Source organism: Otolemur garnettii, unplaced genomic scaffold (assembly GCF_000181295.1).
Source record: "Otolemur garnettii isolate 467f Iridium unplaced genomic scaffold, OtoGar3 scaffold00006, whole genome shotgun sequence".
Taxonomy (NCBI): domain Eukaryota; kingdom Metazoa; phylum Chordata; class Mammalia; order Primates; family Galagidae; genus Otolemur; species Otolemur garnettii.
In genome coordinates this window covers 27064850-27084866 of record NW_003852401.1, presented here as the reverse complement: position 1 = coordinate 27084866, position 20017 = coordinate 27064850, and the positions used below count along the sequence as shown (strand labels likewise).

The following is a 20017-nucleotide window of genomic DNA, read 5'->3' as shown; positions in this document are numbered from 1 at the left end:
GGGACCACAGGCGCCCGCCACAACGCCTGGCTATTTTTTGGTTGCAGCCATTACTGTTGTTTGGCGGGCCCAGGCTGGGGATTCGAACCCGCCACCTTAGGTGTATGTGGCTGGCGCCTTAGCCACTTGAGCCACAGGCGCCGAGCCATGGTTTTGTTTTTTTTTAAAAAAAGATAAAACAGAAACAAAAGGAGGTGATAGTTTGTTTCCTATAGATTGTCCTATGGCTCTCGGCCGGAGTTCTGTGCCTGGTCTTTTGTGTTAGGCTTTGGAAGGAGCCTGAGTAATCTGAGTCCTGCCCGAGGAGACTCACCAGTGCAGAGTCCAAAGCCAGGTCCCTACAGCAGTGGCAAAAGACCTGGGCTTTTTGGCCTAGAAAATAGGGGATGTGGAGGTGGGGCATACAAGCTGCCCTTGAGTATTTGAAGGCTAGCTTTGGGAAGAAAGGGTTAGTGATAGTTCAGTCCCAGAATTCCTGAAAGATGTGACAGTGTCATCAGTGCAGTGGCACAGATGTGTGGTCCTTGGGTGGGTAATGGGGTAGAACATCAAAACTTGTGAAAGGAAGAGAGTCATAAAGCCTCACCCTCCACTCTCCCATCGAGGGTCCCGACGTTCATGCCCTCCTCGGCCCCAGGTCAGGATATGTGTACCAGGTACGTGTCCTGTCCAGATACAGAGTTCAATTTGCCACCTGCTGAGGCTCAGTGGTTGAGAATAATAGCTCCAGAAGCCAGAACCAGGACAACAGCATGGAAAGTAGTTTGCCTCAACCTGAAAGTGATTCCTGACCAGAGTGAATGGTCACTACTCAGGCCTATAATTCCAGCACTCTGGGAGGCTGAGGCAGGTGGATCACCTGAGTTCAGGAGTTTGAGACCAGCCTGAGCAAGAGCAAGACCCTGTCTCTAAAATATAGCCAGGCACTGTGATAGGTGCCTGTAGTCCTAGTTACTTGGGAGATGCTACAGCACTCTATGAGGGTGACAAATGAAACTCTGCCTCAAAAAAAAAAAAAAAAAAAAAAAAAAAGAATGGTCACTAAAGGATGGGTAGCTGCCACTGAGGGGTCAGGCTGAGGCAGAAAACTGTTCATCCTAGACCCAGTACCCAGAAGGCACTCATGATGGTCAGTGCAGAGGACTTGGGCACCTGTGGGTGGGTTGGGTCAGATGACCACAAAGTTTGTTTCAACCACAAGATCCTAATAAAAACTGTACATTTATACCACTGACAGTTGATGATTTAGGCAACAGGAACTATCTGAAAAGCATTTAATACCTTGATATCTCTCTTAGAATTGGTTAATTTTGTAATTTAATAAGAAATCAACCAGGGTCTTATAATAATGAAATTACACAAATGATTGCGTGTGTACAAATGCATCCTGAAGAACATGGCTGGAGTTCTGTTTTCACCCTTGGGTTCTAAGTGGTCAGAGTTTTTTTTTTAAAACACGAAGCTATATTTACATTTGATTATATTCATATCCACCCCACATCGGGGGTTGGTTCACAAAGCACAATTGCTTAGAATGGGGTGGGGGAATTTCTCTTTGTATGGGATTCCACCAGTAGCAGGAACCCCACAGCTCCGGTTTCCTCTGGTGTGGGAATAAAAATATACACTAGTGTTGCAGAAATCAGGCAGGGCAGTGAAGGAAAACCACGCTGCTGTGAACTTCGGAACTCAAGGGAGACTCAGAGCAGCTGGGTCCAAATTTCCTACATTTGCACTTGAAAATAATGGTTGGACTCACTCAGAGGTGACATTACTCTCTGAAGGACCAGAGAATGCAGGGTGTGATAGAGAAGCCTTGAAGCAGAAGGTGGGACACACACCATCCTCAAAAGACATGTACATCTGGCACGCAGACAATCAGGCTATGCCCTATCTGGTAGGATGCTGGTTGAGTAATGGGGCGTTGAAGCTTATGGAGCTCCAGGCCACTGCCAACCTCCAAATGCCCCATTGGAGTATCCCACACAGCAGACCCAAGAAGAAGCTGGCACTTGTCTCTCTTGGGAGAGGACTTAAGATTCTAGCCTCTCATTTCAAAACGGTTAGTGAAGTAATAATGTTTCAACACTGTTCCCTGCCTGCTTAATTTGTTTTCTTAAGACCCAAGAGATGCCCAAGTGCAGCAGTGATTTATGTGGGCTGACAATTCTACAGCAGACTTTCTGGCACTCGAATGACTCCTGCTAATTGTAAATCCAAGTGATTATCTTATCATGTAATGGATCATTGAGGTCCAGAGCTGCAATGGAATCTGCTGACTCCTACCTCTGCTGCCTTTGGAAAATGTAAGGAGAGGAGCACAGTACTGGTTTCATGTGAAAAGGAACATGGCCTTAGGATGAGGCCACCATCTCTCTCTTTCTTTCCTGCAGGGAAGGAAGGTGCCAGATGACAGAACCACTCTTCTCCCAGCAACAGAGGGTAGAAACTAGAAGCTGCACCCCCATCCAGCCTGTCCCCTCTCAGCACTTTCCTTGGTAGCATCTTTCTTTACTAAAGCACACATTAGCTTTTAGGGGTTAAACTGTATACTCTGAAAATTTCTATGTTGAAGTCCTCACTGCCATTACCTCTAAATGTGATTTTATTTGGGGACAGAGTCTTTATAGAAGTAACCAAGTTAAAAATGAAGTCACATTTTGGGCCCTAACTCAATACGACGGTGTCCTTATATTAAGGCAAGGGAGAATTTTGGACACACACATGTACAGAGGGAAGTTGCACAGGGAGAAAAGGGCCATCTACAAGCTGAGGAGAGGAGTCTGGAACACAACCAGCCCTGCCAGCACCATGACCTTGAACTTACAGCCTCCAAAATGGGAGGAAAGACCTTTCTGTTGCTTAAGCCACCCAATCAGTGGTTCTTTTATGGCAGCCTCAGGGAACTAACATAGTAGCTATCACTTGGACTTAGAAAAATAAGATCCCATATTTTCTTTTTATTATATTTAATCCCATTTCCTGCTGGGAGTTACTTCCAAAGCCACAATCACCTGACAGTTTAGTGGCTGTAAAGCCAGCGTCTGTCAAAGATTGAAAAGTGAGGACAAGACTCTTCCCACTCCATATATGTTGATCCTTTGTTAAAATTACTGCCTAAGCAGAGTAAAGAAGCATTTTCGGGGTTGGATCCCCAAACTGCCAAAGGGCCTGTTCAAAGAGACTGAAGCAGAACTGGACTTGATGGATGGGAAGGGGAAAGACACATTTCCATCTGAGGGAAGATTAGCACCTTCATTTTGTTTGCACCCCACTGTAAATTGTAGCCTCTGGTCCAACTTGAAGGTGGTGGATGCTGGGCCTGTCAGAATGAGCTGCTTTGGCATCTGAAGGACATGTCCTCTGCTGGACTTGCAGGCACAATACAGAAAGGCTACAATAAAGTCCATGGAGTGGAAACAGTCTATTGAGCAGCACACTTGTCCCTAATTAGGTTTCAATTCAAGCTCTTATCACTTCTTGTCTCCCTTGGTCAGAGCAGCCATTTTGCCAGTAGGTGGCAGCAGAGGGCCTCCACTGCAGGCCCCACTCAGTAACCCGGGGGTGGCAGGACCGTAGGAGACTCCTAGCGTTGGCCTTGGCTTAGTCACCTCTACAGCAGAGGGAAGGCGCGCTTGATTCTGACAGGCCAGCAGCTGTCCTCAGAGGGGAACCCTGGGGGAGTTGCACAATTCTCCTCTACATGAGCACAAAAGTATTACAGGATGCTCAGAGCTGAGGAACCCTGGTCAACAAGCCCAGTGGCTCTCAGCCCTGGACACGTGGGCAGCTTTCAGAAATACCAACGCCTTGGCCCACCCCCAGGGATTTTATTTCTAACACACATTATGTCCCAACAAGGGACTGAGTTGGTTCATACATTCATGACACCTTTTTTGTGAGGAATCCAAAATAATTTGGAAACATCTCCCCAACCTCACAGTGACTTGGCGAAGGATAAGGGAGGTGAATGAGAAAATGTGTGTGAAGGAGCAGTTTACGGGCCCCTCAGTACGTCGGTGGAACAGTGTCCCCTGAAAAATTTTTATCCACCCGGAATGTCAGAATGTGACTTTATTTGAAAATAACTAATAGATGTAATTAGTTGAGATGAGGTCAGACCATATTAGGATGAGCCCTAAATCCAGTGATCAGTCTCCATATAAAAAGAAGAGAGCGCTCACAGAAGCCTGGGGAGTCACAGGAAGAAGGCAGAGATTACAGCCATACAGGTCAAAGGGCCGGGAACTCAGGGAACCATCGGAAGCTGAAGAGGCAGGGAAGGATTGGTCCCTAGAGCCTACAGAGGGAGTGTGACACTGCCGATGCTTTGATTTCAGACGTCTGGCTTCTAGAACGTGACACAATACATTGCTGGTGTTTCAGCCACCCAGTTTGTGGTAATTTGTTATGGCAGCCCTAACAAATGAGCACAGGCGGGTGCAGACCAGGGGAAGCCAGGCCCAGCTCCTCACTCCTGAGTCCTACTCATGCCACTTAAGACAGGAAGAGGCTTTATTTTTTATCAGAGTCCTTAAGCATCTTCCCACTTCTCTGCGGAGCTCAGGACAGGAATTGGTATGATGAGGACAGTCCTGTTTATTGGGCCCATGGGATTTGAACCCGTTTTCCCTAAAGTCCTCATTTGTTCCTATCTGGCTCTTCTTAACACTTCTTTTTGTTTCCTGTAGGCTCAGGGCTTCCCAGACTGCAAAGTCACAGCATTAGGGACTGTTCGTCCTCAAACATGCTTTTCCCAAGAGCTGGAAAGTCTCCAGAGACTAGTAAACACAGCTTTCTATGACAAGGAAGAAGACAGAAATAGAAACCAGAAAGACAAGCAGTAGGAAGAAGAGTCTCAGGGGTTAGGGAAGGGAAGAGAGGCCCGTCCCAGGAGGCAAAGAATGAAAAATGTGGGCAAGCTGTGGTGGGCTGGGTGTGGTAAGAGACACCAGCAAACTCAACTGGTTTTGAGGAAGGTGGAAAAGACTCTGGCCTGAGAGCAAGATTCACTGCAAAGCTAGCACATAACAGAAAAAAAAAATAGTTACCGTGGCAAAGCAGACTGTCATTCACTTGCCAAATCTGGGCCTAATTTAGCTGGAAAGCCAGTCTGCCTTCATAACTCCAACTCCAATTCCCCAAACTAATCCTTAAGCAGCAGTTTAATGCTGCTTGTTTAAGAGAAATCCCGTGGGTGACCTCCTAATCCGGGCTGACGGGTTGCCTCATTAATTTGAGGCTTGCGTCACTCTTACTTCGAGAATGGGAATAACTTGGAGGTTCCGTGAGACCCCGGCAGTGGGATCCAGTTTTCAGCTCTTTCACACATCTTAGAAATATTATTTGGTCAATAACGTAAGGGGCCACGCATTGGTGGAAATAAACAAAGGGCCCCAATTTACTCTTTCTGAAATCTATTCATGTCTCAACAATGTGGTTATGTAGTGGAAGGAAACAGCCTTCTGGTTAAATGGCTTCTGAACCAAAGGCAGTGTGTGCCTTTCTCCTCTTGTCTCTGCTGTTACTGAAATCTACCCAAAACCCACAGCATCTTTGGCTGGTATTCTCTCTTGAGAAGCAACAGAATTGCTACTGTTTCACATAAACACCCCTTGCAGCAGCCAAGGAATGATCGAAGAGACCCAATGCGTCATTAACCTTAACGCCAAGGGATTCAGATCCAGAAATGCAGTTTCTCTTGCCGAAAAAGTTCCACTGAATTTTCTAAGACCCCCCGTGACCTCATTTAGAGTGTTTTTCTTCTTTTTCTCAGGCTTTTCCCATGCATAATAGTATGATAAGCTGTTAATTCAATCATTTTCACTTCTCTGCCACCCTTCGGCCCATGATCAAAGAGTATTATTAACCGCCCTAATAACACATTAAATAATCAAGCTGTCTAACAGCCGCCCATCAGAGCGCTAATCTCCTATACTGGTGTGGCTAGAAAATGGCTTAACTGTTTCTTCTCCTTCATCCCCAGCTATTTTTATACTTCAAAAAACCATTTTGCAGAGGAGCAAATCCAGATGAAAGGACATGTTATTAAGAGGATGTTAATATGGAAATTGTAAAAAGAAAAGGGCGAAACTGCAGGATGGAATAATAGCAGCAAGACATTCACTATTTTGTGGGAGCCATCGTTCAAACTTCTACACTACTAAAAAAAAGCAATCCCATTAGCTCCCACTTAACCCAGCAATTCCCAGCGAGTCATAAAAGGATTCTCTCTCCCACTACATGTTTCAGCAGGCATGTTTTTTTGCTGGTTGTTCTTCTTCCTACCAGCATCAAATTGCCTTCCACATCAGGCATTTCTAAGCTGCCTTAGAAACTGAGATAACAGCATCAGTGCCTTAGAATATCTGGGACTATTCACAAAGCAGAATCTTTCTTGGTTTGTTATGAAGACTCCATGATTGCCCATTCTGAAATCAATACAACCTGCCCATCCCTGTTGTATTCTTTTAAATACTCTAATCTATGTCATCCACTCAAAATTCAATGGAAAACACTTCCTTGGTCAACAGATAAAATCATCTTAGAAAACATCTTCCTTAATTTGAATATTTGCAAATGAATCGGAGAGCCTGGAACTCTACAGTGTGAAAGTGAATGGCCTTTTACATGTAAATGCAGGGTAACTAGGTCCATAAAACTGGAGCTAAATGTTTTAATAAGTATGAGAGAACAATTAGCTGGCTTCTAAGGTTATTGATCCTTTTTTATTTCATGTCAAATCACAGGAAAAAAGCAGGATAGGTAGCCTAATTTATATGCCCGTAACGTGTAAGTGGGTCCTTAAGAGGACATTTCATGTGCTATCTGGAGGGAATACATCATTTGGGTTTAGATCTATATATTTTTATTTTTTTTGAGGCAGAGCCTCAAGCTGTCCCCCTGGGTAGAGTGCTGTGGCATCACAACTTACAGCAACCTCCAACTCCTGGGCTCAAGCGAGTCTCCTGCCTCAGCCTTCCAAGTATTTGGGACCACAGGCGCCCACCACAATGCCTGGCTGTTTTTTGGTTGTAACCGTCATTGTTGTTTGGCAGGCTGGGCTGGATTCAAACCCGCCACCTTAGGTGTATGTGGCTGGTGCCTTAGCCACCTGAGCTACAGGAGCCGAGCCGATCTATATTATTTTTAAAAGACAGAGACAGTATTATACATTAGTCTACAAATAAAAGCACTAGGGCAGTAGGTTACAACCACTAATAGAGAAATGCTGTATCTGAAAGGGGGAGAAACATTACAAGAGAAATCTGCCCACATTTGGTGACAACATTGGACAGGTCACTAGAGAAGCTTATCCACTGCCCTTCAAGTAAAGATGGCTGTGATTAGAGCTTTCCAATTAGGTCAGGAAAAAAAGAGGGAAAAACGCAGAGGCAAGATTGAGGTTTCTTTCCTTTTTCATTTGCTCTTTCATAATGGAGAGGCAAATGAAAATAGTAAAGAGAAAGCCAATGAACTGTATCCTTTCCGATCCGGAAGAGCATGCAAAACAAACAAAAAATAAATAAAAATCTCCAGCGTGAAAACGCACCCTGGAATTACAAGTTAATGGCGCACAACTTCCTAGAAGTACTGCCATTACAATTTTAAATACTGTGAAGGTTTATAGTACAAGAGGTGATGAAACAGCAGAATTTGGAGAAAACTGTAGCTCCTTTGGAAAAACTTATTTCTGCAACTCCTTATGATTTAAAATGACTCACTGGCTGTCAGAGCTGGCAAGGGTCTCACAGATGACTGAATAATCCATTTTCTAGATGAGAAAACTGAGACCCCAAGAGGGTGATTAACGCAAGGGCAAGGATTAATGAGAGGCAGAGACAGGCATGAACTCCAGGTGCCTATTTCTCTCTAATTAATTTATGTCTCATTTGGTTTTATAACAGGTAAAGAGAGTAAATCAAAATACTAGAGAAACTGTGTGTGTGGGGGGACCATTTTTGGAGGCTCAGGAGGTCAGACTTTTTTCCTAATTTACTAAAATGTTATTTGCCTTTTCATTCTCATTCCTTCTCCTGGGTACGGTGGAGCTTTCCAAAAGCAATGATGTCTTTTATATTGCAAAGACTGATGCGGAAACAGATGTGAGAATCCAGTTTCTTCTATGAAGCCAGACACTGGGGATTTGCAAAAATGTAAAATAATGTCCTTTTTCATGTTAAATTTATTTCAGTTTTGAAAAATACGGTTATAGTCATAAAAATGTTACTTAACATATAATACATTTATTTTAAATGAATACTAAATTTTTGTTTTAATTTTGAAAATATAAAGTATTAGTAGATATAATCTCTACACATCAAAACTCTTCAGAATTCTTAATAAATTTTGAGGGTTTAAAGGGGTCCCAAGATCAAAGGGTTTGAGAACTGCTGTATAAGAATATTAGAAAATAACCAGAAAGAAGCCGGGTTCAGTGGCTCACGCCTGGAGTCCCAGGACTCTGGGAGGCAGAGGCGGGTGATTGCTTGAGCTCAGGAGTTTGAGACTAAACTGAGCAAGAGCAAGACCCTGTCTCTAAAACTATCTGGGCATTGTGGCAGGCACCTGTCGTCCCAGGTACTTGGGAGGCTGAGGCTAGAGGATCATTTGAGCCCAAGAGTTTGAGGTTGTTGTGAGCTATGATACCAGGGCACGTTATCACAGGTGACAAAGTGAGACTCTGTCTATAAAAAAAAAGGAGAGAGAGAGAAATACATGTGTGTATATATATATATGTGTGTGTGTGTGTTTATGTATGATCTAGCCCCTGAGACTATCTTTCTGGGCATTACTAACAATTTAATTAAGGCGATACAGACAATGTGATGGGCAGTAAAGAGTGTTCACTCACAGACCTCAAAGCAGCCTTGTGAGTTAGCCAGTGCAGGCATTATTTCCCTCCTTTGGCAAATAAGGACATGAGGTCACAGAGGTCCTTGCCCAAATCACACAGCTAGCTGGTGACAACCAAGGAGGGAGTCAGCCAAGATTCTCTGGGGCCGAATCTGGGTTCTTCCCATGACCCAGTCTGTGCCTCTTGGCTTACTACCCTACCGAGGCAGCAGCACTAAAATGCAGACAGTTCGATCACAGGGAATACAGCTGAGTCAGGGGCAGACGTTATTTGTCGGGAGTAACACTCAGGAGCCCCACTTGGTCTTGCTGTTAGGAGTTGTTCTGTTCCATATGGTGACTTACTATTAACTTAGATATTATTTTGTGTAATCTTCTCCACAAACTACGGGAAAACATAGCTTGTGGAAAGACCCACCATTTGTAGAAGTGACAGGGTCCCACTATTTCTTTTAAAACTCAAGCATGCCTAGATTTATAGAACTTCTTGTGTGTGCCATGGCCTGGATCCATTTACAAACCAGGAGTGGAGGGGAGGAAAATAAAACATTTACTTACTAAGTAGACATCGAGCACAGAAGTATTATCATCCTGCATCTCCAGAGCGTTTGGCTCAGCGGTCAAGTAGATGGTTCCCTCTTCCAAGGTAAATGTTGAACTGGAAGGTAACCCTTTACTGGAAAAATAAAGACAAACGATGAACATGTGGCCTCCAGAGTCACATCTGAAGACACCTCCAAAGGTGTGGCCAACGAAGCTGAGGTGGGCAACTTTGGGAGCTAGACATTTTTTTGGAGGAGAGAGAGGCGGAGGGGAGGGACTGGTGTGCTCTCACCTAATGGGCACAACGTAAGGGTACATGGCACACCCCTGGGTGAGGCGCACAACTACAACTTGGACTCTACCTGATAAACGCAAACCATGTAACCTAATCGTCTGTACCTTATATTCATCTGAAATAAAACACACACAGAGAAAAAGTGTTTTTCAGAATTTGAACGAAAGGAAATGCATCCGTACCTAGCAATATGGTCACTTGGGTTTGAAGAATTTGGTTGCACCAGTAGCGCATTTTTTCTTTGTACTTTAGCACACGAGACGCTTCAACACTTTGTTGTTGTTGTTGGCTTAAGATAGGGTCAACCTCTGTCACCCAGGCTGGAGTACAGTGGCCCCATTATCGCTCACTACAGCCTTGAACTCCTGGGCTCAAGTGATCATCCTACCTCAGCCTCCTGAGTAGCTGGGAGGTGGGTAGCACCATGCCTGGCTACTGTTTAAATTTTCTGCAAGGATAAAGTCTTGTTATGTTACTCAGGCTGGTCTTGAACGCTTTCCCTCAAGGGATCCTCCTGCCTCCATCTCCCAAAGTGCTGGGATTACAGGCATGAGCCACCTCGTTGGATTCTTGAGAGAAGACTTGTGGGTCTCCCGCCTTGTGAGTGGTGCCATGTTGTGGGTCGAAGCCCAAGTTGTTCCTCACATTATTCACGCTTTGCTAGTTCATAGAAGATAACCTTGTGTACCATTAGCATTGATGACTTCTTTCTTTCTGTTTTTTACTTACATGTGCAGCAGAATCCCCTGGAAGCCTGTTAGAATGCAATTTCTTAGGCTCTTCCCCCAAAGTTTCTGATTCAGTGGGTCTGGCACGGAGCCCGTGAATTTGCACTTCTGACAAGTCCCCAGGTGACGTTCATGCTGCTGGTCTAAGGAGCACACTTGGAGTAACAATGAAGTAGGTAAACACAGAACATCGTATCATGTGCTCTGTGAGGATAACTGAAGTGTGTGCTTAGTAACTATGGCAACAGCAAAAGCCAAAAGTATACTCTAGAGCCATTGGAAGGGAAAGCACCTTGTTCTGCTGTGATACAATAACCAGTGCTAATTGTTGGAGTAATTGGTCCCTTTGAATAGTGTTCAAATTAGGTATTAATTCAGGGGCTCAAGGACGCACATTTTTTTTCCTTGTTGAAGTAAAAATTAGTTATAATTTTATTTTTATTATTATTTTTAACTTCAAGTTAATATGAGGGTACACATTTTTAGGTTACGATGTTCTCATTTCCAAGGTAAAGTTCAAATTATAGAAAAGCCCTTCATTGAAGCAGTGTGCTGAATACCCTGGCCTTGTGCACATTAGGTGAGATCCCACCAAACACCCTCCCTCCTCCTTCCCATCCCCATTCCCCTCCCCTCATCCCCTCTCTCCCTTGCTAGACTATTTTTATGTTTTATTGTTTGTATGAGCATGAAATTGTTTACATATTGGTTTCATATTAGTATTGAGGACATTGAATATTTTTCTGATATACTTTGCTGGTTATAAATTTAACCTGTGGAAATTTGCCATGGGAAGGTTCTATAAGAGCAAAATATTTTATAACCAAAATGAGAGAAGAGGGTGATACTGGCATTGGAGAGAGCCAGCAGAGGCACTGCCGTTGCATGGAAGGAACACCAGCAGCAGCACGTGCTCTTCCCTGGGTGGCAGAGCTGAGGGCAGGGGTGGGTCTAAGCATCCCAGCTGGATGGGAGGCCACCGAGGCCATCATCCTCTGTCCTTTCCTAGTCTGGGAGATTGCGCATAATTCTATCATTGTATGTATTTCTCCATTAATTGAAGATCACAGAAATATTTAGAGATCTTGACATTTTCCATTAAAAAAATTGACAAAGGGTGGCGCCTGTGGCTCAAAGGAGTAGGGCGCCGGCCGCATATGCTGGAGGTGGCAGGTTCAAACCCAGCCCCAGCCAAAAACTGCAAAAAAAAAAAAAAATTGTCAAAAGAATGTGTGGACTTAATAAATATGGTTCATTTGTATTTTTCCTGCTTTAAAAAATGTAATGAGAAGATTGTAACAATACAGATGAAGAGAAAGAAAGTCAAGTTTGGGCGGTCTCCCGTAAGTCTTCTGTTTAATGACATTTGGGAATGTGGAAGTTAAGGGGTTGCAGCTACCTCATTTTTGGTTTGATACACTGTCTTTCAAATTCCAGACCTAGTAAGGAAGTCTTCTTGCTTTTTAAAAACCTAAGATGGGGAGTACACCATGGCCAACAGCCTGTGCCATGGACCTTACAGAGCAGGACGAACGTGGCTCCTTCCTCGGAGCTGGAGATTGCTATCGTACACTCTCACTTCAGTGAAGATAATCATCAGCTCTCAAAGGCTGTTACTTTACAAAGTTGTCAGAAAATACGTAGTCATGGCATGGCTTAATTCTTGTTATTTATTTGGTTCATGTTTTATATAATTAAAAAATTTCTAAGCACTTCTGGGTTATTTTTGTAAACATGTAATTTATTTGATGAGTTTCAAAAACTAAGTGTTCTCCTGGTCTGAGTTTTTACTAATCATTTTTATTTTTTCTTTTCCTAAGATTAAGTTTTATATGTGTGTGCGCGCGTGTGTGTACACATGTATACGTATTCTGGAAGTGCTTTTTCTTTTCTTTCTTTTTTTTTTGAGACAGAGTCTCACTATGTCGCCCTCGATAGTGTGCTGTGGCATCACGGCTCACAACAACCTCAAACTCTTGGGCTTAAGCAATCCTCTTGCCTCAGCCTCCCAAGTAGCTGGGACTACAGGTGCTTGCCACAACACCCCGCTATTTTTTTGTTGCAGTTGTCATTGTTGTTTAGGTGGCCTCGGGCCCAGTTTGAACTCGCCAGCCTCAGTGTATGTGGCCAGTGCCGTAACCACGGTACTATGGGCACTGAGCTGCTAGTAACTTTTTATTTTAAAATAATTTTATTTTATTATTATTATTTTTTTGAGACAGAGCCTCAAGCTGTTCCCCTGGGTAGAGTGCCGTGGCATCACAGCTCACAGCAATCTCCAACTCCTGGGCTCAAGCGAGTCTCCTGCCTCAGCCTCCCAAGTAGCTGGGACCACAGGCACCTACCACAATGCCTGGCTATTTTTTTTCAGTTGCAGCCATCATTGTTGTTTGGCGGGCCCGGGATGGATTCAAACCTACCACCTTAGGTGTATGTGGCTGGCGCCTTAGCCTCTTGAGTCACAGGCGCCAAGCCAATTTTTGAAATAATTTTAAACTCATAGAAAAAGGGCAGGATGACTGAAATGGATTCTGGGATACCGTTCATTCAGATTCACTAATTGATATCACTTGGCCACATTTGCTTTGCTGTCATTTTTCTACAAATACACATTAGTATTTTTTTCTAAACTGTTTGAGAAAAGTAAGGTGCACGCAGGCACCCTTTGACTCCTCAGCCTATCAGAATGAATTTTTTAAGAACATGAACCTCCTTTTATATAACACAGTGCCATTAAGAAAATCAGGAAACCTAGACTGATATAATACTATGATCTAATCTGCAATTCGTATTCAAATTTTGCCAAAAACTTTATTTTTAAAAAGGTGACACTACATGCATACAGTATAAAATACAGCAAAAAGGAATCTTCCTCTTTCTCCTGCCCTCTTGTGATCTAGAGCTCTACTCCCTAGAGACAAACCCATATGGGACATATTTTTCAATCTAATATTTATCTTTGGAAACTATGAGTAGGCCGCCAGCATAAATAAGGCAATTTAAAATGGGAAAAATAATTAGAACTTTTTTGAAGTTTAATAGGTAAAATTATCAACTATTTTAGCTAAAATGAAGTATAATTACAGAAGAAAGAAATAGATTTCTTTAGTATTATGTGAGTAAAATTTGATAAAGCCAAATAGATTTTTTAAAAAAACTGTCATTTACACAGTTTTTCATGCATATTAGAATATATTCCTATCCTACTGAGTAGAATATTTGCAGTATGATTAAATTTGGGGGACAAAAATTAAAGTTCATAGGGACTTACCTAGATTACATAAAATACTTTTATAACTCAATAATAAAAAGGCAAATAACCCAATTCAAAAGTGAGCAAAGGATCTGGACAGACATTTCTCCAAAGATATACCAGTGGTGTATAAACCTAAGACAAGATGCTCACCATCATTAGTCAGAAGGAAAATGCAAATTAAAACTACAATGAGATACCACTTCACAACGACCAGGATGGTTAGGACAGAAAACACACTAATACTGACTGCAGCTAAGGAGGCCCCCTCCCCCCATATTGCTGATGGGGATATAAAATGGGGCAGATGCCTGGGAAATCTGTTTGGTGGGTTCTTAAACCCTAACGATCCAGCAATTCCACTTCTAGATATATACCCAGGAAAAAGGAAAACATACATCCTCGCAAAACCTTGTCAATGAATGTTTACAGTAGCGTTATTCCTAAGGACTAAAAAGTGGAAACAACTCAAATGACCACCAACTGATGAATAAATAATTTATGAAACTGAATATTATTTGACAGTAAAAAGAATGAAGTACTGATAAAAGTAATAACATGAGGAAAGCAGGAAAATGCTTTGCCAAGTGAAAGGAGCCAGTCATAGAGGACCACATATCGTATGATTTCATTTATGCAAAATGTCCAAAATAGACAAAGCAATAGAGATAGAAAACAGACTAATGACTGCCAGTGGCGGGAGTTGAGGGGGTTCCTTTTTAGGGTGATGAAAATATTCTAGAATTGGATGCTGGTGATCGTCACACAACTCTGTGAATGTATGAAAACCCACTGGGCTGTATACTTTAAATAGATCATCTTATGCTCTGTTTAAAACAAAAACGAGGCTCATAAACATCTAAAGATCATGATTCTAAACTCAGTCTGTCAGGACACAGTATTGGAATTCTCAGGAAAACTCATAAAATATTATTTTAGGTCACATGCATTTTAAAACTATTTTGAATAAATAAATCTCTTTGTTAGTTGTCACCAGTCATTCAAAAACATTTCTTTTTTATGATAAAGGAAAGAAAAAAATTATACCCAGCCTAATGACACAAAAGAGTTCATTTCTGAGATTTTGAGCTCCCAGGTGAAGACACCATGAGAGCAAGTCTGTCTGTGAAGCCTGGGGAACCATCCACAGTGTCCCAGGGCCAAGTGTCGCACAGGGCATGGGCTAGAGGACCTTCACCTTTACGCCTGTCCAGTCCAGAGGCTGCACATTCTGGCTCTCAAACCCAATCTGGCTGGAAGAAGCGCGTTTCGAAGAACAGATTTCTTTTTTTTAAAAGTTTGAATTATTGCCAAATTAAGAAACAGGAAATTCCCACAAAAACTCAGTTATTCCACAACTTCTTCTGAGAAACCAGCAAAGCTGCCAACTGTGAGCCCACATTTCTGAGGAGAGACCAGATTCCGTCTGCCTTCCCAGACTGGGCATGCCCTCTGCGCGACTGCAGGGTCCCCAGCACGCTCTTTGGCAGCACACCCAGCCGCTGCACTCCTTTGCACCAGCCCTCCGTGCGTCTGTCAGCCCAGCATCTCTGCTTCCAAGACGAGGCCTAGAGAGGTGCAGTGACCCGCCCACGGTTACACGGTAGGTAGCCGAATAGAGTCAGCATCTAAACTCTGTTTTCCTTTTACTACCTTTCTTTAAAGTCATCGCTGTTGGAGTTTTAGAAATCTGCCATTGCAGAACCCAAGATATTGCAAGATAATCACGGCAAAAACATATATGGCATTTGATGTTTGATGTAAGTTGTGAAAATCTTTGTTCTTTTGGTGAGGGTAACAATGAACAGAAACTTTTCAGGAAAAGTAGGCAAAATATGCTTTCCAAGCAACATTGAACATGGGTATCAATATTTGATAAAAACAATCAAGCTATTAAGCTCCCAACAGTTTACATAAAGTTATTACACATATAAAGGAATTTGGTAAAATATACAGCCCTGTATAAGTAGTTAGGATTTATTTAGCAAAGTATCATTAAATATATTCTGTGAAAGCTAAATAACCAATAAATTAATCTTTATATTAGTTATCCTCATGAAGTATCTACCAAGTTGAGATCAGAGTACAGAACTGGCAGATTACCTTTCTAAAAATCTTAGACTAGATACTATCTCCTACCCAAAAAGGGATGAGAATACATTCTTTTTTTTTTTTTGCAGTGTTTGTCTGGGGCTGGGTTTGAACCCGCCACCTCTGGCATATGGAGCTGGCGCCCTACTCTTTTGAGTCACAGGCGCTGTCCGAAAATATATTTTTAAGAAACGGACACCTGAACTGATCCAGCATTAATAGGCTGAGCATGAGGGTTAGAATTAGATGAATTTGACTTTTGAGTTCTGGCTTTTTCACTTAGTTGTATGTGATAACTGGTTAATTTTTTAAACCCCTTTGAGCTATAGTTTCCCAGACGTAAAATGAGAATAATAATACCAACAAAAAATAGGGTTAGGTGATCAGTTATTATCAGTTAAAAATAGGGTTATTTGTACGATGCAAATATTTACTGAGCACCCACCCATTTGCACATGATACTCTGGGTCTAGGATGTAGCAGAGATCATAACAAACACGTCTGTGCCTCACGGAACTTACTTAGTATTGAAGAAGACAGACAATGAGATAAATAATTAAAATATATATTATGCTGATTAAAAGTGATAGGAAGAAAAAAAAAAGCACAGAAAGGAGATGGGAAGTGAGTGAGTAGCAGAGGCCAACTCCAGAAAGCAAACTGTCCTTTCTCTGTCCTCATAGGATCTCAGGCATGAGTCAGACCCTCCCCAAAGTGCCTCATAGAAGCCCATTTTGCTGGGCTGGGAAAGACACCTCTGATTGCCAACAGTTCTCTGTAAAGATCACATTCCACCTGCCAACTCTTTTCTCGCCAGCCTCCTTTAAAGGCCAGAGGTGGGCAGTTAGCTAAGGGTTGGTTCTGTACCACTCACTCTTTGTAAGTGCTACATCTCACACTTTCATTGGGGGCCTTCGCTGACACACATACTAAAAATATTTCACTGTAACATGGTTACATTATTTTTAGCAACGAGATTAGTAAAGGTTAACACATGATGGCAGAAAAAGGTGTATTTTTCCCAATCAAATGTTTCACGTAGGGTATAAAATATTATCTGTGCTTGAGAACCCATTTATGCATGCATAAAGGTGTGTATGTTCACTGCTGCTTAAAAAATATTATTAAAAAAAAGAGATAATGTGAAAATAAACTATCCCAAATAAATGCATCCATAGCCTACAGCAAATTCCTCCTCCCTTGAGGAGGTAGTAAAGGTAAGACCTGTTCTAGAAAGGGTTTCATTTAAATATCTGTGACACCTATCAATTTAATATTCATTTCTCTTTAGTTCTGGCATTAGGGGATATTCCCTGCCCCCCTTTAAATCATATTGGTGATTTCCTGGGCACAAGCCTCTTTAGAATCAATTTCTAATTTCTCTGGCTGAGGTTCTATTTCAGGGGTCATTTGTAAGCAAGGGGATCTCTCTTGGGAGAAACGTCCTCCAAATCCAGCGGTCAGGTCAGAGTGCACACATTCCTCGAACTCACCGCTTGGGAAGATCTATTTCTAGAAGCAACTTTACCTGACTAGTTTTAAGAGTCTGGCTGCTCGCCTAGCTTCTGCTCCCAGTTTTGTACAATTCCCTCAATTCAGATTGACTCAGGGCTAATTGTGCCTAATTTGCAACAAGCCACACAGGAAACCGGTCGTCTACTCAGTTATGCTCTTCCCTGTCCCAAGCACGGGAGAAGCCGATGCTCTTCCTCGGCTCTGTGTTCCGGTCTCTGCACAAGTGACAAGCTCTTCATAGGTGAGGGCAGTCCAGGAGGAAGGACGTTGTGTCCTCCCTCTCCCTCCAGGATGTTACTGAGGCTCTGATGCCATGTGGGCTTCTCTGTCCTTTACCAAAAATGTTTCTTTCTGTTACCAGCAACGTTAGTTTGGCTTCACTGCAGAGCATGAGCCTGGCTGGACGGCTGAAAATAGTCATCGATAATTTTACAGCCCAGAACACTCTGATTTCTGTTTGTAGACCTAATGAGCGTTTTACAGCCAAAACTCATGAGACCATTTGTTCAGGGAACATATGGTACTATCCACAGTTTTTGTCTTTTAAAAGTCATCCTCTCACTGCCTTAATTTGTTTTAATCAAAGTAATAACATCATAATATGTCACACCCCACAGATGACTTCTGATGGAAAGTCCCCTGCCCCCACGAACTGCCCTCAGCCACCCCCTCTGGTGCAGTTCCTTTCGGGATTTCTTTCTTTCTTTTTAATCTTTCCTGGTGATTTCTTTCATAGCTTTTAATGGATCAGGGAATAAAAGACATTCTCAACCAAAGGCAGAGTGTCTGTTGCTTGGCTATGAAGGATGTTGACCCCCTTCTAATCTTCATTTTCTCCCAAATTTTGCCATTTCTAATGAATCTATTTTTAACTGTGGACAACATGCTTAATAACCTTTTTTATTCCATCAGCCACATTCTATACATCCTTTAATGTCTCACATTACTTCATTTTTGTCCCTGCTTTCCCCTTTCTCTCTGTATTAGACACACTTAAAAAAACTACTTTCATCTCTACTTCATCATGGCTGCTAAGTTTTATACTCTACTCTGTAGTTATAAGAACATTTTTCTTGGGTTGGTGCCTGTACCACAGTGGTTAGGGCGCCAGCCACACACACTGAGGCGGGAGGGTTTAAAACCAACACAGGCCTGCTAAACAACAATGATAACTGCAACAACAACAGAAAAATAGCCAGGGTTTGTGGTGGGCACCTGTAGTCCCAGCTACTTGGGAGGCTGAGGCAAGAGAATCGCTTAAGCCCAAGAGTTTGAGGTTGCTGTGAGCTGTGACGCCATGACATTCTAACAAGGGCGACATAGTGAGACTCTGTCTCAAAAAAAAAAAAAAAAAGGAACATTTTTCCTGCTTTATCCATGGATTGGCTCTAAAATTAGAAAATCAATACACAGGATTTACATTATTATCACCATGTAAATATTGTTTACCGACCGGCCAACAGTGAGTTAGGGTCATTTCTCTCTCTCTGGGTTCAAAGTCATGATTTCTGGGCCATGCAAAGACAAACGTTCCCAACATCAAGTTTAAATGGAGTCTTCTTCCCCTTGCCTTTGCTTAAATTCATGACACACTTCAGGTGGCTTCATGGTAGGAGCTTTTGCCCTTCAGAAACCGAGTGATTGCAAGGTGGGGAAAAAGCCCCAGAGAACATCCAGGCGGAGGGCAGAGGGCACAGGGCAGAAGGCTAAGCTGCAAGCCCTGCTCATCTGGTTCTTAGGTACCATGCTGGGCAAGACATGAGCTCCTGTCTCACCTGGAAATGGGTAAGGGATCTCCTGTGCAGCCCACCTCACAGGGCCAGCCACTAGATGAAGTTGGAGACTGTCAGAGAAAGAAAGGCCAACATGGGGAAAGCTTGTCTGTATAAGTGAACGGGAGTATCACTCTGTTCCCAGGGGCTTCGGTGAGGTCTGCTTGTACAGACAGATTTATCGCAGACCTTGGAAAGAATCCTTTTCTGCTATTCTAAGTTTAGCTACCGGAACATTAACTGATAACAAAAGTAGACAGAAAAGCTCTACTTGCAGAGAAAACGCAATAAGTACAGCCTGGTCTCATTTAATGGCTACGAAGACTTATTTAGTCTAAGAGCTATGCTCTGCTTGGTCAAGCCCATTCTGGCATGTCCTAGGCATTTCTGAAGGGATGGGTGAGCCAGTAGCTGTGCCTTACCAGAAAGAGCTCACCTTTGGTTGGCATGGGTGCTCAGGGCATGGATATCACTATTTGCAGCCCAACAGTGTCAGTGCACAGCCTAGCTCATAACCCCTGCCAGGACGGAGCCTCTCCTTCATGCTGAGCTCCTTGGCTGGGGCTAGGGGAGAGTCTGTAAGACTCCCCAACATGGACCTGGAGAAGCAGAAAGCCCTTGACCATGGTCCCTGTGCCCACACTGCTTACCCCCTCCCCCCACCAGGCTGTCAGAGAGATCTGCTTGTTTCTGCCTTTCCTCCTGCTCAGCTCCCAGTATGGCTGCTGCTCTTCCCCACGCTCCCACTTTTGCTATTTTTAGACAAGGAGACTGCTTGTTTTGAATGCAGGCGAGCAGAGCAGCAGGCTCTCTCTTTGGCATTAAAGGATGGCTGCGGCTCGGCGCCTGTGGCTCAACCGGCTAAGGCGCCAGCCACGTACACCTAGGGTGGCGGGTTCGAATCCCCAGCCCGGACCTGCCAAACAACAATGACGGCTGCAACCAAAAAATAGCCGGGCGTTGT

The 20017-nt window shown here is 43.1% G+C and overlaps 1 protein-coding gene across 1 annotated transcript in view; it reads right to left on the bottom strand.

Annotated features, from left to right (window-relative positions):
- PIP5K1B (phosphatidylinositol-4-phosphate 5-kinase type 1 beta) overlaps nucleotides 1-20017 on the bottom strand; it is a 176827-nt gene that overhangs the window by 2596 nt on the left and 154214 nt on the right. Inside the window, exon 12 of the mRNA XM_003782928.2 lies at nucleotides 9415-9532. Coding sequence (XP_003782976.1) covers nucleotides 9415-9532 — 118 coding nt within the window. The remainder of the gene's footprint in view (nucleotides 1-9414; nucleotides 9533-20017) is intronic.